Source organism: Cyclopterus lumpus, chromosome 5, assembly GCF_009769545.1.
Source record: "Cyclopterus lumpus isolate fCycLum1 chromosome 5, fCycLum1.pri, whole genome shotgun sequence".
Classification (NCBI taxonomy): Eukaryota; Metazoa; Chordata; class Actinopteri; order Perciformes; family Cyclopteridae; genus Cyclopterus; species Cyclopterus lumpus.
The window spans coordinates 5,901,757-5,924,139 of record NC_046970.1 but is presented as its reverse complement, the minus strand read 5'-3'; the positions used below and the strand labels follow the sequence as shown (position 1 = coordinate 5,924,139).

General features: G+C 45.9%; 1 protein-coding gene across 1 annotated transcript in view; it reads left to right on the top strand.

Moving 5' to 3' along the window:
• Positions 1-2,562: 2,562 nt before the first annotated feature.
• lrig1 (leucine-rich repeats and immunoglobulin-like domains 1) overlaps positions 2,563-22,383 on the top strand; it is a 32,949-nt gene continuing 13,128 nt past the window's right edge. The window contains exons 1-7 of the mRNA XM_034533467.1: positions 2,563-3,686; positions 13,981-14,052; positions 14,776-14,850; positions 19,785-19,922; positions 20,018-20,161; positions 21,116-21,259; positions 21,634-21,777. Of these exons, the coding sequence (XP_034389358.1) occupies positions 3,484-3,686; positions 13,981-14,052; positions 14,776-14,850; positions 19,785-19,922; positions 20,018-20,161; positions 21,116-21,259; positions 21,634-21,777 (920 nt within the window). The 5' untranslated portion in view covers positions 2,563-3,483. The remainder of the gene's footprint in view (positions 3,687-13,980; positions 14,053-14,775; positions 14,851-19,784; positions 19,923-20,017; positions 20,162-21,115; positions 21,260-21,633; positions 21,778-22,383) is intronic.

Genomic DNA, 22,383 nt, shown 5'->3' with positions numbered 1-22,383 from the left:
GGAACAAAGAAGTGCAAATGAAATCACCTCTGACCAGATCCTCCTCAAATTGAACAGCAATAAACCTTGCACCGCTTTCCCTTTATACTTTAGATACACTGTATACACTTTCATTGTTATTTCATTTTTACATTTTCATTTTGTTTATTGTTATTTAAACTCTTAAATGTAATATGTCCTGCCCTGCTATTTTATTTTATTATATATACGTAAACAAGTTTGCTGTTGCGTCAAGAAATTTCCCGCTGGGGATGAATAAAGTAATATCTTATCTTAAATGGAAATTTAGTCTTATCGGGCGAGGAATCCAACGCTATGGGAGTGACGTGTTTACCTCAGTGATTACTGTTCATCAATCAAATCATGCTTTAAGGCAAGTTGCCTTAAGAAACTTTATATACATACATAGTTTAAGTGAATTCTAATTAAGTTAATATGTGATTTATTGTGTCAGTAATGTCTCAGCGTATACGTCTCGAACAAATAGGTTTTCAGGACAAAGTTTTATAAATTGGTTGTCATCCTCCATTACTCAGTTTTCCATCACCTGTGAAGTCATGTTTTAACAGGGTCTCATTTCTCAGATATTTTCCTTGCTTCTAAGAGCCGGAAGCCTCACCTGCAGGCCTCCTGTGTTCACTCACACGCGCATGATGCAATGTGAAACCTTTGCCTCTTCACTGGAAAAGGAACGAGGAACTGTGCCACTGAAGTGCCTGCAGGGCTGCAGGTGTGAATGTCTGTGTCCCGGCCGCTGTGATTAATAGCAACGCAATCCGGGACTTCTCACAACACCCAGTGATCACAATAGCTCTGACAAGGTCAATCAATACGGTCTGTCGGTGCCAGGAAGAAGAAGAAAAAAACAACAAAGTGATGAGGAAAAAGTGTCCGTGGGGCCAGGAGGCGGACGGGGCCGCTGATTTATCACAGATGTGCATTTCTGAGGCAACGGGCGAGGAAGACTTCAACAGTTGGGAAGAATCATCATGTGGCCATTATGGGGCACGCTCAAATGGTAAAAATAACAAAAAAAAAGATCAGTGTGGATGCATAAGACACACAGGCATGCATGGGTGTGCCTGCACGCCAACGTATACACACTGTGAGCACACAGTCGTGTACACATGTGCTCAGACACACCTGCGCCAAACGGCAACTTTTTTTGCGTAACATTCACAGACAGTCGTGAAAGAAGCACTCGGATCCTTTTAATTAAGTTTACTGTACTCAAGTTTTAATTTTTATTTCATTGCACTTAATACTTGAACTCCACTACATTTTGGAGGGAAATATTCTTGATACCACATTTCTTTGACAGCTGCAGTTACTGATTAGTTTGAAGATTTAGATGATCAATCCAAAATATAAGAAACTCATAAATGATGATGTACAATATACATCTTGACAGTATATAAAGTAACTATAAATGAGTACCTTCACCTTGATTCGAATACATTACATTAATGCAATGATTATAATATATTAATATAATATACATTATTCTAGAAAAAGACCGTTCTGCATATTGAGTAATTTTACTTCTTGGACATTGGAATGCAGGACTTTTATGTATAGCGGAGCATTTTTACGCTGTGGTATTGCTACTTTTAAGTAAAAGATCAGAATGTGTGCTGCTGGAAGGTTAAATCTATGCTTTGTATTAAAAAATTATTGCAAAGTAATTAACTAGCTTAGAAAGTGTGACGTACGCAAAATGTTGTAAGTGGAGGTGACAAATTAAATTGGTAATACTCAAGTAAAATATAGTTCCTTAAAAGAGTTATGGCACATTTACTTTGTTACTGTCCACCACTGCTGCACATAATTAATTAATGAGCAGAGACACACTGTCAGCTGAGCTCTCATCTCCAGCTGTATCTAATATATATAATAATAATGTATCTAATATCTGACCGACTAGTTTTAATTGTTGAGGTGAATTTCGCAGATGATTTATTTTAGACATGCACTACACACACACACACACACACACACACACACACACACACACACACACACACACAAAAGCACACACACTAGACTAGCTCAACTTAATAAAAACGTGTGAACCATAAGCTATTTCTTCAGATGTTAAAAAGGCCTTCAACAGTTCATTGTTTATAAAGCTGACGAGTGTGGTAATAAATACATTTGTGAAGGCACAATTATCCCTAATACCATAGTCGTTGACGGCAGTCATCATAATAGTGTGAGCGGAATAAGCAACGTGACACCAGATAAACTGAATTGTTATGGCGTTGGAACCAATTATGTTATTATGGCTTGTTATAGTGCGATTACAGAGCTCGATCAGGCCGATTGTCTCTTTAAGAAGCAGTGAGAGTGAGAGGAGGTGGTGCGGTTTCACACCCCGGGGTGGGAAAACGCGGGCGGGTCCTGCCACCGCTGACTGACAGCCGCTCGAGACGCTCTCCGAGGTCGCGTCGCGCGGACAAAAAACACGTAACGACCAATGAGGCGAGGGCTCGACCCGCCCATCAAATCGCGGCGACCAATCGCGGCGACGCATGGGCGGACCCTGGAATCGCTGTTGTGCATCCAACGTGGGACTTGCGGAGCGATCACCCAGAGGGAGGAAAGAGAAGAAAAAAAAGGAAAAGTAACTCAAGAAAGGAAAAAAAGTCCTGGTGGTGGTCGATCGGAAAGGAAGAGAGAAAGAGAGAGAGAGAGAAAGAGAGAGAGAGAGAGCGAGACCCTATTTTTGCTATGAGTCGGATCGCTGAGGTTGTGTGACCACAGACTGCACCTGATAAGCTGTCGGCTGGAACGGACTGCGCGTGTGTTTCAAAGTTGGATTTTATTTCGACCGCAGCCGCGACAGCGCCGGTGAGACCCGGGCTCGAGAGATCCGACGCTGGAGTTTTTCGGGGGCACTATTACCGGCGCGGCGGGTTGGGGGGTCTCAACTTTTTTTGCCCCTTCGTCAACTTCGCCGCGGGGCATTTACTAGCGCCACCAGGAGCCACCGGGCGAACCGCTGCGCGAGGGAGCAACGGTTACAGTCCTTTTAACATTGCGTGTGTGTTTCCCCGACATGTCACCAGAAACAGTTATCCGACCGAGAAAGTAGTTGTTTAAGCGTCGCATGGACACACTGCTTCTACTTAAAGTGAAGTCCCGGGCGACATACAAGTTCGCTGTAGCCTAGTGTGTTCTTTTAGCTGGTGGATCTGTGGGTCACCTTTTTTTTTTTTTTTTTTTTAAGCCCGCGTCGGACTCCAGAGGAGAAAGTTGGACTGGGGGACTGTCCTCAATGACTCTTATTGGGATGGGAAACGCTTCACTGCACCGCAGTTGTCGCTGCTAGCCTCGCTCTTCCACAATAAGACTTAATTAACGTGCTCCCGGGGGCCTAACGTGCCTCCGAAGCTACGTTAATATCCCGTTTTTTTGGTTGCGAGGAGAGAGAGAGAGAGAGAGAGAGAGCTCAGCGGCCGCGCTATTAAAACTGGATACAAAATGGCGGCGTCCCTGGGACGATTTGGATATGTTTCTCCTTGTGTTTTTTATTTCATTTTGTCGGCCGAACTGTTCGCCAGTTATGGGTTGAGTTCCGGTGTGCCGTGTGCCCAGAACTGTACCTGCAGCGGGGACTCGGTGGACTGTAGCGGCCTGGAGCTGACGGCTACGCCTCTGGACCTGCCTGTCCGGACCGCTTCCTTGTAAGTAAAGCGCGCAGTTGTGCACCCCTTCGCCTATTTATTGACCGGCCCATAACGGGGTGACACCGCCAGGAAAGAAAAGTAAAGCGGAGAAACTTATTTGCAGGGGTGCGAATAAATAGGTAATAAGCAGTGGGGGGGACCCCCCCCCCCCCCCCTTCTATCCTGAGGCAGTTTTCTCTTGAGGAATCCCTCAGAGAATATTTGAGTGATTCTGATTTGAGTTGCACAACACATGTGTCTTTCTACTGCAGTAGTCATGTTTATCCCCCTTCTTTTTTTTTTTAAACGAATGAGTTTCAGTAGTAAAAGTAAACTTCCCATGTTCCTGTTAACTAATTAATAAATTACCCCCGGAGGTCCCTGCACCCCCCAGTCTGTAAAACCACTGGGACAAGGAGAAGAAGAAGAAGAAGAAGCACTCTTTGCTCCGATGGTCCCCGACACATCACCTTTATGCACCGGGACCAAGAGGCCCGGTGCTCACAAGTGTAATGAACAGAACAGGGCCTGAGGGTATTCTGTTAGTGGACACCATTTATTATTTTTGTTGGGGGGTGGGGGGGGGGGGGGGGCTCGAGGTCAAATGGGGATATCGTTCATAAAACACAATACAGGAAATAAGATGATCCGTGTCGTTTGAAAACTCTTTCTAATGTGTCATACATGGCCCCTGAAAACATATTTTCTTTGGCCCGTTTATCAAATTCTTTGTATAATATTATGTTAAGTTGCTTGAGCTTTTTTCTTTCTTTTTAATTGGATTAACTTCCAGAACACGCTACGACTCCCCTATGTTCTGCAGTCTAGATTTTGATATTTTTCCTAGTTTTTAGGCATGTACGTTTTATTTGTATACATCTAAAAATGCCAAGTCATAACAAATACTATACACGGTCAGATTCATGACGGGTATTACCATAATTCCTGTTTCTGTGTTTCTAGCCATATTTCACAAATTAAGTTTCTGGTAAATCCCGCATTGGTTGCTTAGGATAAGACTGACACCAGATGAACCCCAGCCTTCCGGCTTATTTAGGAAATTACCCAATTTGGGAGTTTTTTTACATTTTCTTATGAAACACCCTCCAATGTTTGGGAGACTTCAGCACTTATCAAGCTCAATGACACAATTTATTGTCCTCCCAACCAACATTTTGTCTCTCATCTCGGTTATACCGCAACCACTTGTCTGGTGGTAATTGTGACTCCTCTGTAAAAAAATGGGGCATTTTGTAATGGAATATTTAGCATCTGTGTTTGTGTGTGTATGTGTGTGTTTCTGTGAGCGTGGGGTTAAAGACCAAAGACCCAGAGACTTCTCTGGCTCCCAGGTTCCTGTGTTAGGCAGTTTATCTTCCCCTGGGAAGTAAGGAATGCAACTTTTTAAAAAGTCCTCTAAAAACATGAATAACGGCACTTGTGTGCCCGGGTAGCCTCGCTGCCCTGAAGCACCACTCGGCCAAGTTCAAGTACCGACGCTGTTTATCGGGCAAGTGCGCGGACACACACTGCTCCTCCTGTGCTCACGGACAAAGGACAACGACCGTGGGACAAATGTCCCATCTAAGACAGCTGCTCTGGACCTTTTGGTTTTTGTGAAGACGCGGTCCTTCGCGAGGTTCCCCGTCTCGCTCCAAGTCTACTCCGGTTATCTCGGCCAAACCTTATCGGCCGAGATTTAAGAACCCGCAATCTTGTTGTTTTCAAAGGGAATGGCTTTATGGCTTTGGATTATCTTTTTAAAACACCTAGATTGCATATTTCCACACCACTTTGAGATAGTCACATTATGTTGGCGGGTGACTCAAAGGGAACCAGCTCTGTTCCCCCGGGGTGTGTAAGGGAGCCAGATTAGCAGACGATTACTGCAAACCCAAAGAGACAAGTATGGACAGTTTCACTTGTGGCCTAGTCTGATCCCATTATAAAGGTACCATACGCCAAGTCCACTTGAGTGTAGGAAATTCCTTTTTTGTGCTGTGGGTTGAACGTTTTATTATTTTGGTGTGTGTGTGCCTGAAGTTCTGCCGCCGGTGTGCAAGAATGTGTGGGTGTGCGTTATTCTCAAACGAAAGGGAAAACTGCAGAGCTCTTGAAAGTGATAAGTTGATGCGGCCAGTATTAAGCACAGTGCAACAACAACAATGGCTTCCTCTTGTCAATAGAAGCTCACTGGAGACCATTTGCACAGGTCCTTGGTCTTAAAGCACAGTGTGTTTGTCCATCTGAGCCAAGTGAAATCAGTGATTACCCACAGGGTGGTGGTGGGAGGGAGGAGGGAGGACAGTACTGGTGGGTGTCAGTAAGCACAAGTCACCTATAGACCAGCGCTCCTCATTCTCTCTTCTACATAGTGTGGACGTAAGTTTCACAAGAACATCTTAATAACCTGATACACCTGTAGGATCTGACTTAAACAAGTAGCTTGAACACATGTGGCTGCAGAATCCACCCCACCCCACCCCAGTGCTTTTGTTGTCACTAGACTTGTCAGTGGCTTACAACTAATGGAGCTGTCCCACCCTTTTGTGTGGGTGAAGAAGGATTGAGCTGTCAAGTATTTGCAATTATCTTTCTCCAGGCTCTTAAATTGGGATTATAGTAATGAACGCAGCAGTGGCACCTCAGGAGCTTCATTTACACAGCAGTTTACAGGGATTTAATTTCAAATGACTTGGCGTGGGACCCTCATTGTACACCTCCTTCTCACTGTTTTAGTCACGTTCAGAGCACTTTGTAGGAGTAATTCTGGGACCCTTGATGAGTATGCAATATGGGGCTGGCCAGAGGATCGGTGCTGGCAGGTTATCCATCAGTAGCAGTCCCAGAAGTCCCGTTGCTGTAGGTGAAGAGAAAGGCCCCCCAACTCCTTCCAAGTGGCCTTGATGAGGAATCAAGGAAACAAACATGTTGGTGCAGCCTGGCAGAGCAAACCGAGCTAACAAGGAGACATGGTGGTGAGGGATTGAGGCGTCGTGTGAGTGAGGAATAAAACACACAAACAATAATTCACTTAATGAACTGACAATAAGATAAGATAATCCTTTACTAGTCCCGCAGTGGGGACATTTACAGGATTACAGCAGCAAAGGGGTAAAGTGCACACTTGCATAGTAAAATCAAATATAACAACAGTAAATAAAACAATCAATGCATTGCTAGAAACTAGTACGTTACTATATCAATTACTTTATTGTCATGTCCCCGTGGTCCACACAGGGTTTTTTAAAGCGTGTTTAAAGCCTCTGTTGTCAAACACATCCTCTGCTGTTTTACATCAGTCCTAATAACATTTAACCAACTGACCACCAGTCTCGGGTGTCTGTCTATTGTTTCTGATTGATGAATAGCCTAATAACATTCAAAGCAAGTTTGCTCTCACACAGTCAGATATTCCCTCTCGGGAGTGGTGCCTTATCTTATTTGCAGCCAGGGGTAATGTGCATAAAAAGCATTTTTTGCCCACAGTGCCACTGACGTAATTGGATTTTGTGAGTAAACAAAATCACGAAAATGCTTAATTTTGCTAGCTGAGATTGCCGTGGTTGGAAAGAGATATAGCGGATGCATGGTGTCTTGTTTGCCAGCGTCTTTTTTACGTTTTGTTTTTGTCTCGTGCAAGATTCTAAAATCTTTTTGGGGATTTTCATATTTCCAGAAAGCTGCCCATTTTTCATGGGGTTTTGCCTTCCTTTTTATTCCCTTTTTAAAGCCGAGTCCTTGCCTCCTCAGGCCTGCAGTAACCCTGGTGAAAAGCACGAAGAAGCCTGATCCTGAACGGTCCCGATTATAACCCAGCATTTCCCAATGTGCTGGCCTTAATGCTTGGTGTACTCCAGACGTTCCGCCGCAACTGCAACCCCTAAGCCGTAGCCTTAACGTTCACAGCACCGCCTTATTGGTAAACCCCTTCCCCCCCCCCACAGTTGGGTTTTTGGCTTCTGCCCTCAGGATACGGGTTTGTGTTGGTGGTTTCCTGACAGGGGCTGGGCGGCTGCTTGTGGAACTGGTCCGCAGAGGGTGGGGCCCGCAGATCACCTGGCGCGAGGCGCTGTGTGGGGAGGATGGTCGACATTTTCAACCCACTGCATGGAAGTGTTTTGTCAATGTCACGGTCTGCTGCTACTGCCGCCGCCGCATTCGGGATAATTCCACTAGTTGGTGAAAGTCCTGTCAGTGGTCAGAAACCTCAACCACTGTCACACATGTTGTAACACACCCAGGAAATCCAGAGGACATGAAACATTGCAGCAGTGTAGTAGTAGTGTTTTACTTTGTTTCACCTATCATGGCCATATCTCCTGAAAGTATGCTTGAATTTGATAGCAGGACTGACATTAGTTGAGTGAAGTCTCATGGACACTTAACTGTAGAAATGCTTCTGCTTAAACAGGTGAATGTTTAAGCGGGGGGGGCAGAGACTCTGCAGGGCTGAGCCCCTTGTGGTTTCTCGGGCATTTCTCGCTACGCAGCCTCGTAATCTTTTGGTAGTGGGAGTGTGCCAGGTTTGTTTATTGTCATGGTTTCCTTACCCTTGTGACTCTCGCACCCACATGTGGATATTTTAGTCAAACTCGAAGCGCTCGGAAGGGTTTAAGATGATATTATCTTTGGCAGCGGTTCTTTATTATTTTTATTATCAGCTGCTCTTCCCTTTTCCCTCCCTTATCAGGCTGTTTGGTGTTGCGTGTCATGGTGAACGTGCAGGGAGTTCCTATATGGAAATTGAGGCGAGCGTGCGGCAATCTATTACATATTGTAAACCGTCCTCTTTTAACCGATTTTGAGACGATTCATGCAAATCTGTAGCTGTGAATAAATTGGGAAGGAGCAGCTAAGGTTGAGGCCTGACACTCATAACAACCGATAATGTCCGACATTAACATTGAGATATGGAAGTGAGCTTGTGGCCTCTCGCTCGCTTTATAATGACAATCAGACAGCTGCGGCCACAAGTCAAGTCATTCTGCAGGAATCCAGTCGGCAGAATAGACGGCCCTTTTGTGAAGACACTTTAGAGCGCCACGTTCTTTTTTTTCTTCTTCTTCCCCCCCCCCCTCTCCACCTTTCCCTCTTTCCCCCTGAAGTCGGTGTCTACAAAGTGGGTCTGATCGATGAATCATCTGTGAATTCTCTACATCTGGTAAGAGTTTGGAAATCTGGAGAAGATGTTAGAGGGAGAAGGGAAAAAAAAGCGTGACTTGGACGGAGAGGCAGCGAAGCAGCTTCTCCCCAGAAAACACGCAGCGAGTGGAGTTTTGAGGGCTACGTTGGGGCCTAACTTTTTTTTTTTTTGAGCCTCTGCTCCTTCTGATGCTGCAAAAAGGAAATGAGCATTGGAGCGCCAGCGTCTAGACACTCATATATTCCCATGCATTGGGAGTCTACTGCTTCGAAGCACTTGGCACCACTGGCTGGAGAGTAATTATCGCTGAATTGTGCTCTGCTAGTATAATAAACAATAAGTAGGGAAAATTGACTAATGATCCTGACTTTCTCTGCGCTTTGAAATTGCGAGCGTAAGGTCAGCTGTCTGCACAGTACTAAAACAGCAGCCCCGCCGAAGGGCCGCACCGTTTTTTTAATGTTATTCTCTCAGATTAATTGGGGACACTCATTTCCTTTTGACTCGTAAAGTAATCTGGTTTCGTTTTGTAATGAATCACCTTGTTGTTTTTTCGCTAGAATCCAGTCGTTAAATGCAGGAGCAGCGAGTGCACCGGCATGAATACCACAGGGGTTGTTGTGCTTCTCATCCGGAGCGTCCAGGCCGCGGGTTCATGCGGTGCCTCAGGGCTCGTGCAGACCCCTTTTCCCAATCCCCCCCCCGTCCCCCCCCTTCCCCTTTTTGTTTGGCGTGCCCCAGACCAGCAGCCAGAGAAAGAATGGCGGTGCACATGGCCCCAAGATGTGGCCCGACCTTCCCGCCTCGGAAAACTTGACAGACTAAGTGACACTCCAAGCCTCCAAGCAGCTCCTTTGTTGAGTTTTGCGGGAGGGGGGGCGGGGGCTTTCTAATGCAAACAATTAAATATGCTGGTCCCATCAGCGCCACAAGTCTCTGATCTTGCACCGAGGTCCTCCTCACTCTCCTCAGCTCTTGCATTTACTCATCGCATTTATCATTATTATGACTATTGCAAATCTCGTCCGCTGGCGTACGTGTTTAACCGGGTCAAAGATGAGACAGCATTTTTCTACCGGTTTCCTTCCTCTGTTTGACTGGTGTGCAGATTGTCGACCTGGAGCTGGTGTCTCCTTTGTGTACACTCTCGCTGCAGTTGCCTGGCTATAAACTGGCCCTTAACGATAGGAAGAGTTGTGTGTGTGTGTGTGTGTGTGTGTGGCCCTCAGACACTCAGGTTATTATTTGACTAGTTTTACGATGCTCTAAAATTGACCACATTAAAGAGCCTTTGTCTCCGAGCTGGACTACGGGAGGCTCATCACTGACATCACTTCACACTTTCGACGAGCCAAGTTCACGCTGCATTTGTCAGCGATAGAAATGGGGAGAGATAATGATGATGTGTCTCTGTATGTGCAAGTCCCTGGCTGCCCCACATACACACACACACACAAACCGTGCGCTGACACGCATAGTGTCATACGCCATGACATCACTCCTGTACTCCCAGCTTTCCTCGACTCCCACGGCACCCCGAGCGCAGATATTAAGTCTTTTAATGAGTTTTATGTCAGATCAGCGACGCGGTCCAGCAGTGACGGTCTCCTGCGGCCGCTGAGCCCCGTCTCTCTTCCTGAGACAGTTTGCTTTATATTATTTGGCTTTTTATCAGCTGATCTCTTATTTTATTCAGCCTATAAAAGTATTTTATTTCACTTTTTAAATAAAAGATGTACACCCTTTAAAGGCGTCTGTGTAGTAGCTTTTGTTAGAGAAGCAGTCCAAAAACCCAAAGTTATACATATTTATTTATAAGGGAGGAGAGCAAAGAAGTGACCTCATGTCTGAAAATTCTTGACGGATGAGTTATCGCTTAATGTTGAATTGTTTGATGAACCGACCGTTTCGAAAATATTAGTGACACAGCGTCGGGGCAACCGACCGCCGTCCGCCTCATCCTCGTGATATTTAACAGTCACCCAGGGTTTGTAATTATCGCTTATAATGTGTGTCGGGAGGCGCTTGGGTCTTTCCAGCGGTCCTCTTGCCTCTCGTCTCCAGTTGGCCTGACGGGGGAGGGGTTATGGTGACCTGTGCTCACTGATGGATGGCCGGCTTCGGTTTAGAGCAGACGGTAAATGCGACACGAGGCCTGTTTCTTTTTTCTTCTCCATATTTGTGAATGTTTTGTGACCCCTGAGCTGTAACATTATTGTGACGACTTCAGAGAAACTGTGCTGAACGAAGTCCAGAGTGTTAATTATATATCCTGTGGCCAGAAGTTAGTTTTTCATTAACTGATAAGTTTTTTAAATTTTTTATCTATCTATCTATCCAGTGATGTATTCAATTTAAATTATACTTGTAAAATAACTGACGATAACGTGCTGGTTTATAGGCGTGATTCTAGTTGATCGTCTTTTGAACACGTGAATACTTGAATGCGGTTGCAGCCCTCACCTGGCTGTGAGAAGTATTTGGCTCAACGTGCAGCCTGGAATTGTCTCACACTTTGGTTAAGTACCTGGCAGAGAGAGCATTAGATTAAGATCCTGCTGACTAATGTCAAACAGTCCCTGCCCATCTGTATAAGCGCCGTACAAAGGAATGCTGTTTTTGAAGCGTTAAGGCGAACCACTGATTCACATTATGGTTATTCACAGAGACCGTTGCCATCTCTGCTATACATCCTTTTTCTTTCTGGCTGGTTGAGTTAAGACGTAAACCTTCTCCGGTTTGTTCTCCCCGCACCACGTCCTTTAAAAGCGTCCCCGTTCTCCTCCGTGTGCTTTGCTCCTGCTGGTGTCGGTGGCGGCATCTCTCAAAGTATACAAAAAAACAAAACCCTAACCGCTTCAAGGCTTCGTTCCGAAACGGCACGATTGTAAGGTCACTTTCTGGAAAGCATTAGTCCCGTTCCCACCTCCCGTTCCCTCCTCCCTCCACAGGGGGAAGTGTGGAGGGAGAGCGTTATCACCATCGCTTCATACAGTAGGTGTTAAAATGCTGTGAAAGTTATCTAATCTGATAGGCAAGAGAATAAATCTGTCTGAGAATGAAAGGGGGCAGAGAAAAAGGCTGAGTTGTGTAAACATCGGCGGTGACTCAGACAGAGGCACATGTACGGCCTGAGCACTCGCACAAAGGACCCGGGTTGTTTGTTGCCGTGGCCTTTAGCACCAGCACTACCGGTTTGGCTCTCGGACGGGACTTTTTCTTTTTCCTCTTAGTCATCCCTTTGTTCTGTTTTGAACTGTTTGGTTTATTTTAGGCTCCAAGCGTCGTGCCTTTGGATATGTGTCATTAACCCTGTCATTAGTTCCTGGATGGATCTTTATTTGCTTGTCATTTGAGGCTCACTTGTAAAATCTCTTGATCTGTTTTGTGCCAAAAGCAGGTTGATTTAAAAAATTTTTTTTTTTTTTTAAACACTTGACAGCACTCACTCAAGTTCATATTTTCTGAGCTGTCTGTGTGTGTTTGTGCATGTGTGTGTTTTGTCTGATGGATATGTATCTCCAGGCAGAGGTGGCCTGAGGGGAAAGCTGTGGGATTTATTATTATTATAATTTTTACTCGGCAGTTCAGTGCTCTAGGCCGCGATGGGAGTCGCCCCAGTGAATGATCATGACAGTCACACATGCACACCTCCCTTTTCCTGTGAACAGTCTTTCCGACAAAAAGAGGATCGTCATTTAATGTTCGTGGTGTGGGATAAAGATAAACATAATACTGCCGTTTTAAAAATGACAATCTGTCTTTTTATACATACAAATCAAGATATTTACAATCAATCACATATTGGATAAATCACAAGCTGTCAAATGGCTATTTGGTTGATGATTTACTAACATAAACTTATTTTTAGTAACATTTCTGGTCATTGCCCAGCCCTAGTAGTAGCTACACAAAACCACAACACACTATGTAACGTCCCTTAAGTTGCTGTTATGCCAATAAGTCGACATTACTAAAGGCCTTTGAACTGACTACGTTCCAATAAGCTGACAAAGGAAGAAACTTCCTGGCACTTGCTACATATCACTACTTATCATATGAAATGTGGGCGTGGTTTTCATCTCGGTTGGGGAAAAAAATTATAGTGCATATAGGGCAGACGCACACTCTGCTATTATCTCCACACACACACACACTGATGGGTGTAATTAGTGTGTTGTCCCAGCCTCCTTAAATTAGCTCTCATAATAGCCACCCCCTACTTTCTCTAAAAATGAAGAATGACATTGAATTGACAGCGTCAGCCGCAGAGGTCCCCCCCCCCGCAGCAGACTTTAAGAACATGGTGGGACAAGAGGGGCGAGGAATGTGTTGCATCAGGTAAAAGTGTCACCAGTGTCTGGGAACAAGCAGCCATCTCTCGGCAGGCCTGTGAAACATTCCTGGGCCGTCTCTCTCGTCTGGACGGAGGGACGCAGGCGGCTCGGCGCTGTGGGCTCCCTTTGTCTCGTCTGGCCAAACCCCACCACAACCCCCCCCACACACACACACACACACCACACAAACCACACAAACGGCACTCTCACTGCAGCCTCCCCTCTGCCAACGGGGCAGGCCATATGCCAGCCCGGCCGCATGCCAGCCCCGGCGGGAGGTGTGCGACAGAGATGCCACTTGTTCACGCGTGAGGTCAATATGATTCGTGCGGCTTGGGGGACTCAATCTGAAATGCAGACGCGCGTTAGGTGAACACACGTCGTAAGCCCCTCCTTCGCGATCGCTCCCCGCCGGCGGTAACGCTATATCGCACATCGCCGAACAAACCACTCCGTAATAAGGCCCCGTACGAGTCAAGTACCGGCTATTAAATACACGGTTAGCCTAAAGTGCAAATTGACTGCAGATGAATGGCCTGTGGGTTATGTTTGGAAAGTGAGCCGAGAGAGAGAGACTCTATCGATAGTATTGATCTGGTCCCTCCTTGAAGGCCGGCTGAATGGATGTACCGGCTCATTATGAGGTTGTTTGTCAAATGCTTGAAATTATTGTTATTGATCAGTATTTGAACTACTGAATGACAAATACAATAAAGGTTGTGAAAAACATTGTTTGCGCTTCTTATATTTAGATTTTTTTATTGTCCACCATTTGTATTCTCAGGATTTGAATTCCTTTTTAAATTGACATCTTCTTTTTCTTTTTCAGAAACCTTGGCCACAACAAGCTGACCTCCATCAATGTCGAAGTGTTTGACTCCCTTCCCAACTTGAGAGAGCTGTAAGTAGTCGCTCACAGAACACGCACACATCGGACAGCAAAGCTGTGCTGCGTTGATTCTTAATTGACTTAATTCTGACTAACGTGCATGATCGCCACTTGACTTCCTAGTAGCATCCTCGTATGTTTGTTCCTTGAACTAAGTCCAATTGAGAATAAAGTGGTGGTTTTCTATATTAAGCTTCCTCTCCACCACCTGATACTGTGGCCAACGATGGCCTTGTAAATATTTTATATGGTGAGGAGAGGGCTTGGCACTGTGTCACTCAGCGCCAGTACACACACACACACACATAAGCTAACTGGTGACACACACACACACACACTGGTGACATCTTTGGCAGGCCAGTCATACGCTCCCCCGACATCTGTTTAACTCCCATGTTATTTTAGTTTTTTTTTATTAAAAGGTCTCGGTGTTTTCAAATCCGTTGATGTAAATCATTGGATTTAGCCTTAATGTGATGTGGCATGAGGGCCGATGACACAGTGGCATCTTAGCTAGCGTGTCAAACTTTATGCAAAAATCAAACATTGGGCGTAGCTCAACGCTTTGTGTCTGAATTTGAGATTTAGAATGCGTTCTTTTTTTCTTTTAGTTTGGAAGTGTCTCGTACTTGTGTTAAGTCCCCCTAACAACATATCACTCTTGTCTCTGTTTTTCCTTCAGGGCACAGCTTTCTTCTCTAACCCACTCTACTGTGTTGTGTTTGTTCCTTTCAGGCGGCTTGATCACAATGAGCTGACCTCCATACCAGATTTAGGCCAGGCTGCTTCCAAGATTGTGTCCCTCTACCTGTGAGTACACCCCCCCCCCCCCCCCATTTACTATTAAACACAGTACCGGAACGATCTGGCTCCCTGTGACTGTATTCAGAGGTCAGTGGCCTCTTTAAAATGCTCCTGAAATAGTCTCCCTCGCCGTTGGTGGAGGGCGCATATGCCTTTGCATCTCCAAAGTAATGCATTAATGTGAAGTTGACTCCATTACATTTAAATACCCCCCACACTTAAGCTCTGCTGGTGTAAATATGGCACTCAGTGGTCAAGTACCCGACTGGCTCGCGTAAGACTCTAACTCGGTTGCTCACGGTTATGAAACTGCATGTGGGGACTGCCTGCACTGGCATCTCACTGGAGATTTACTGCCCTATTTGGGGTGTGTGTGGGTGTGGGTGTGGGTGTGGGTGTGTGGGTGTGGGTGTGGGTGTGTGTCACAAACGTGAGCTTGGAAGTCCATCATGAAGGCACAGAAAACCAAACGCCGTTCAAGGAAACCTGAAGTTTCACCAAAATACGCCTTAGAAAAGAATCAAAAGGCTGAAGATGATTTATGAAAGCCGACTGCAATTCGTGTAATTTTCATTTTCCGATTCTTCGTACAAACACACACGCACGTGACTGTTGTTCGCCTGCTTACCATAGTTAGTTGTTTTCCCTCTGTGTGTGAGCAGGGTGAACATTTCTTACATCTCACTCAGCTCTGGAACAGGTTAGTCTAGTGCTAACCGTTAGCTTAGCTTCACTCCGTGTCTCTATGCTCTCACACCTTGCTGGTAAAGTAGGCAGCTGCTGGTTTCCTGTAATATCGGTCAGGGTCATATGACATTTTGGTGGCGAGCTCTGTGGGAGTCACACCTTCGCCTCTCTCCCTGTGTGTCATCAGCCCGCTTCTCAGAATTGATCATGATGCACTAATGTGGTCCCGAAGATTACTGTAAGCTGTCGGGAATGTGAGGTTTGATTAGGCAACTCTGACATCTGTCTATTTCCGTACGTTTGTAGCTATTGTTATTGTTATGTGTTTTTTTGTTTTTTTCCAGTCTGGATCTATAGAGTTTAGAGCAGACTCCTTTTGCTTTTGATACAGAACCGACTGGAGCGAGTTCACCTTTTACTTCCACAAACTGTGCCGAGTCGCAACCCCTTTCGAATGATCGGGCTGTCTTTTTTTGGCCTGACTGGAAGTCTGTTGCTAGGGCAAGGCCCGTAGGCCTGATGGGAGTGGAGGCTGGAGGGAGGGTCGGATCTTTACAAAGCCACACAGCTGAAGCGAAGGCTCGCTGAAGCACTTGCAGCTGCAGCTGTCAGTCACATGGCTTACAGTAAAATGGGTGACAGTGAGAAGGGGAGGAAGGATGAGAAAATAGGGAGGGAGGAAAGGATAGGGGGGGTGGGGTGAATAGTGTCAGATTAGGGTGACATCACCATATGTCGAAAGAGGAATGGTTAGGGAGAAGTTGTAGAGGAGATAGTAGGGCAAACACAAAGGGAAGCAGAAAGTGAGCTCATGCGCAGGGTTATTCCCAAAAGTAAATCCAACGCACTCCGTCCCGGCCAACCAGCCAGCACTCTCCAGTGTGAGAGCGCCTGTGTTTGTGCCCTGGCAGAGGCAGCAGAGCGGACTGCGGGGCACTGTTCCTGTGCCATTGGTCGAGATCGTCTGGAATGTCGTCCGACTACAAGTTTGTGTGAGACAGTGGTTTGCACAAGCAAATTGACTGAGAATCTGTCTTTGGCCTTTCATCCAATAGTCAACTCTCAAGGGCCATTATATGTGGCTGCTACTGTCCGACTGCCTCCGAGGTTTTGTGAATTGTGTCTTTTTAGAATCACTCGCGTTGAGCTGCTCACGTGAACGAGCACGTTTCCAAGATATCTGACTTTCTAAAGCAGTTAAATTAGGTTTAAATCCCTATGTTTAGGGTTTTAACCGCTGCCCTTTATGCTGCTAGGCCACATGCTGGACTGAATGAATCAGCGTGCCAGTAGTTACGCAAAAATATGTGTAAAATGTTTTGTCGGGCAGAAACACCAAATCAGATTCGTGGGAAGACATTTTACAGGTGGGCTAAACATTTAGATTTTTTTTTATTGTGGATGTGATTGAAACAAATCTTTGGTCATCATGACTTGAAGCTGCTATCGGAGTACTTTTGCCAAGATAACCATCTGATTGAATTCTTATGAATCAGTTATCTGGTTTAGAATCCCTTTGAAGGTTTGCACCTACCAGGACGGTGATGACCTCCTCCTGTGGGAGTACAGTACTTCCTTAGGCACAGATGAGCCTGAACGTTTGGTCAAAACGTTCTTTGGTCCGATCACTATCACTTGGTAAGATGTCCATCATCCAATTACAACAGATGAGTCGAATCGAGATTATTTTTTAAATTAAAAATACAAGCCACGCAATCAAGTAGAAGTGCACCGTGAACTAACCAAAGACCATATGCCATGCTCCCACCGCCCCATAATGCACTTGGTGAGTCCATTGGCATCCCGCAGACTCCCAGATTGCCACAGCAGCATGGGAACAAACTTTTGAAAAAAAGAAAGGACAAAGTTTTAAAAACACAGTGTCAAAGTGACAACGGAGCAGCACAAACTTTCCCATTGTGCTCATCGCCTGCTCGCTCAACATCAAAGCGGCCCTTTAAAACAGCTTGGGATAGAAATCACACGGCCCGCTGGATGATCTGATTTTGAAATAATTCTCCTTTTGTCCCGACCGCCAGCTTCAAACGCAAGGGACAGGGCTAAAAGAATCGCTGCCCCCCACTGGAACCGGTGGAATGGGCCTGCCAGTGTAAACCGCTGATGCACTTTCCATACATCAAAAGAAGTGTCAAAATGAGCCGGGCTCGTGATAATCAGATGGTCAATGGGGCAGGGTAATGAGATTTGGAATTAAGTGGAATCAAGGCAAATAAGGCCGCCGGACATCAAAGGGAACAAGAGTGAGCCCAGCTCCTCTTTATCACGAATGTCACCGACCATATGATAATCAGTTTTTATAAACGCCACTATTGTACGTGTGGACTTCAAACGCGTTGAGCGCCGGGGCTTTATCTGTCTCACATGCAGCTGGGCTCTGACTGGGGGGGGGGGGGGGGGGGCTGGTTTGAGTGGTGGAAGGAGAACGAGTGAGAGAGGTCAACCTCTCCCACCAGTTTGAGACTGATCTGTTTTTCCCATCAAAGGTCACCAGCTGTTGACCCCACCTCACCCTTCATTCTCCTCCCCCATTCTTTCCCTCCCCGCTTTGCTCGCTCACTGTAGCCACTGTCTGTTGCTCTGTCCCATGTGTGTGTGTGTGTGTGTGAGAGAGAGAGGGAGAGAGAGTGCGTGCCCAGGCGTGCATGCATGGCTCATCCGTAACCTTTTCTGCCGCTGTTTATTCAGGTGTGTGTGTGCGTGTGTGTGTGTGCGTGTGTGTGTGTGTGTGTGTGTGTGTGTGTGTGTGTGTGTGTGTGTGTGTGTGTGTGTGACCTTGTTTTGACTGGTGGGACACCTGCTCTCTGTCGCACTCTTTCTGTCAAACACACCTTCCTAAAAAGTTAAGCAGCCAGAATGACATGCGACCATTGATCTTGAGATATAGGATTTAGCTGAAATGTGTTTGTGTACCTCTTCCTGTTGCACTCCCCCGTTTGTTTTGTTTGATAGGACGTTGTCTGAGTTTTTCGGTGTAAAGTATTTTTTGATGATAAGTTTGAGGTACGGTAACATCTGTTTTGTTCTGTTGTCCTGTCAAAAATCTCAATAAATAAAGGACATTCTACTTGTGATGCCGATCCCTCTGTGAAGACTGACCTGCTGCTCTGCCTGATGGGTCTCTGGCCTGCATCTTAAAATACAGAGAGAAAAAAATACTGCATTTAGACTTTGCTTGAAAGGGAAGACCTCATGAATAAAGTGTGTGTGTTTTCTTAGTGATTTATAAAGGTGCTTTACTTAACCTCTCTTGCCTCGTCACTCAATCACTAGTCAGCTTTTTCTTTTTTCTTTTTTGACCAGTCGGGCAATTTGAAAGCGATACCTAATGAAATTCCCACCCCTAGTTAGCACCCAGACATGTGTCGAATGTGTCACCCAGCAAAGGCTTTCATGTATGCTCCGATAACACTGGCCAGCAGGCTCCTAACACGCTCGCATATACGGACAGGCACAGACGCATAGGTCTGTCTGTCTGCCTGTCTGCTTTACCTAATTCTATATCTACTGTAAACATTTGTGTGTGTGTGTGTGTGTGTGTGTGGGTGTGGCCTTCCACACGCCTATGACACGTTATTTTGTATCTTTTCTATGTGTTCCCACAATCCAATTCTCCTCCATATTAAAGGGTAACAACTTTCACGTTGGTCCTGGTCCCCAAAATAACACCCCGGAAGACCATATTAGGAGAAATAAAAAAAATCTGCCCAGTCTTTTGTCTCCCAGGCTAACCAGGCCTGGCAAAACAGAGCTGGGGCTTGATGTAACTCGTCCTTGTGTGGTTTAAGTTTTGGTTCCCTGTTATCTGTCCTTTTGGCCAGAACTTTCCCCCGTTCAATCACACACTGAAGTGCTCCGAAATCCCTCTTCAAGTGGCTCTGGTTGATCACCGAGACCCCATCTATCTCGCAGATTCTGCGTCTAGCCCAGGTGTCCGTGGAGTTGTTTAAAGAAGGCCGGCCTCTGATGGGAAGCTCTTAAAGTACACATTTCTGTGGTGGATGAAGACCACTTTGTTCAGTGTACTCTGCGCTCTTTGTGCCTGAGACTGGGTTTAGAGAAGGCGGGGGGAGTGTCTTCTGTCGGTGATCTGGGGGAGCAGGCTAATATATTTAGAGATGGTGGACACTTTGTAGGGTAGAGTTGCAGGTCTGTGCGTAGGATTTTCAGCCACACCTAAAATGCCTTTTTTATTTTTTATTTTGATGTGTGTGTTTATTTTTTCCATTTCCCAGGCATCATAATAAGATCCGCAGTATAGACGGCAGGCGGACCAGAGAGCTGGCTTCTGTGGAAACCCTGGATCTGAGCAATAATGACATCACCGAGCTACGAGGGCACTGCTTTCCTGCGGGCCTCCAAATCCGAGACCTGTGAGTACGATCCCTGTGTTTTCCTGCGGGCACATGACACAGATTGTTCTTGAAAACTGGAGTTTCCTCAATAACTGTGCTCTTTCTGTATCCAGGTACCTGAGCAACAACAAGATCAGCGTGTTGGAGCTCGGAGCTCTGGACCATCTGGGCTCGACGCTCCAGGTCCTAAGACTGAGCCGAAACCGCATCAGCCAGATCCCCGTGAGAGCGTTCCAGCTCCCGAGGCTCGTCCAGCTGTGAGTACCACTGGATCTCATCAGTTTTAACAACACAGTTGGTGTGTTTTTGTTCCATCGGGACAGTTCGACTTGCGAAAAAAAACGATATGTTTATTTTGCCGTTCCTGCCTCTGCCCTGAAAATGAAACGGAACGAGTCTCCCAGTTCCTTTTTTAGACACTGCAGAAAAATCGAAAAGAATTAAGAGTAATAAGAGTTTAACTAAAGAGGAGTTTGTTTTGTCTGCGTGTTTAACATTTGAAACGCTATTTAGTGTGAGCTATACCTCGAGGGGCTGATACAGTCTGACTGGGTAAACACCGGGGCCATATTACCGGTGATTTATTGCCTTCTTCCATCTCCCCAAAGTGGTGAGTTCATTCCCCACGCCGGGCGCCATTATCTTCGTCAAACGTCCCTCCATCGCGACAGCGAGGTCTGACCCATTTGTAGCGCAACGCCTGCGTTCTGGAGCGAAGGGACACGCACCAAATGTAAAAGATCACCGCGACACGCAGAGATGTCTCAGGTCTCACATGTGCAGCATAAAATAATAATAAAAAAACACCAGTGGTTAACATCTTATACCTTGCAATTTCATAGGGTCATAACTTAACCCTTGTTTGTAAGGTAAAGCCTGGGGGTATACAGAGCTGGCCTCATGCCACAGCTGAGGAATGCCTGTTAAGCCGGGGGTTTGTTAACGACAAAATGCTCCAACTGAAGCGTGCGGGCTACAGGATCCTTTGGTTTTGACTTCAGCGTGATGGATGCGACTGTGCAATGAGGGCAAAACATTTCTCTGTCAAAAAAAAAAGCGGGGGGGGGGGATATGCTTTTTGTGCTTTGAAATGCGGGGACTATTTTGACAGAGTTTAGAATGATTAAGCACCGATTCCCCCCCTCCTCCCCCCCCTCTCTCCTTCATAATCAGTTTGCCACATTAGTTTTGTTTGTCTGTCCAACCTGCAGTGAGCTGAACAGGAACCGCATTCGTCAGGTGGAGGGTCTGACCTTCCAGGGTCTGTCCAGCCTGGAGGTGCTCAAGCTGCAAAGAAACAGCATCACCAAACTGACTGACGGGGCCTTCTGGGACCTGGCCAAGATGAAAAACCTGTATGTAAAAAAAAGAAATTAAAAAAATAACATGAAACTATCAATAATACATTTACAGAAAACTACACATTTGACCAATTATTATACATTATGTGCCCGCTTTTGTACAAAACACCTAAGAATCATAAAAACATATAATATCCAACCAGAAATCTGAAGCTTGCCATCTGATTGATTGATGGAGTTTGGGTGCAGCACATAGCTTGTCCCTATTTGCACCAGTTACTATTATTCGAATACTCGCCCACCAAACCGTATAAGAATACCATCTTTTTGTGCTTAATGGAACATGCCCATTGTCCATCACACCTTTTCACACTGACCTGCAATTTTGGCCACAATTCAATTAACATGCAAATATGTGTCTCTCGCAGTCACCTGGACTACAACAGCCTGTCGGAGGTGAACAGCGGCTCCCTGTACGGCCTGACCTCCCTTCAGCAGCTCTTCCTCAGCAACAACTATATCGCCCGCATCAACCCTGACGGGTGGAAGTTCTGCCAGAAGCTGAGGGAACTGTGAGTACTCGCGTTTAAATTCGCCACGCGCACTAAAAACTCCCCCGTGCCATAAGTCCTCTTGCAGAAACATCCAGTAGACGGCGGTCAACCTCGGAATGATAACTGCAGTCGTCGAGAGTTGGAGTCAACATCTTTAAATAAAAAAACCAAAAGATGTATGTTTAAAACTGATAGAGTTTGCTTTCAAGTCTTTTCTGTCTGTCTCTGGGGATCTAAACCCCTGGTCCTGTAGCCTGAGAATTCAACAGTCCCCACCCCCGACCATATCACCCATCTACCTTCCCAAAGGGTTAAATGACGTTATGCTTGAACACTCAATACGCCACGCTATTCTCAATATAAGCCTGTTTATCCTATAATTAGAGCTGGGCTCAACAGCACTCAAGCCCTTCGACGAGAGGCCTGAGGCGCGGGGGTTTGTCAAACCGCCGTGTAATCCTCCTCCGGTTGTGTTGCGGTAATTACACTGAAGGATCGCCTCCGCGGCCTTTGTCTGCCGACCGAGGCGTTATTATCGGAGAGTCTTTCCTGTTCCGCGGACGCGACCGCGGTATTGCGTCGGTAAAGTGCTCCGCTCAGCTGAGCCGTTGCTAACTGCGAGGT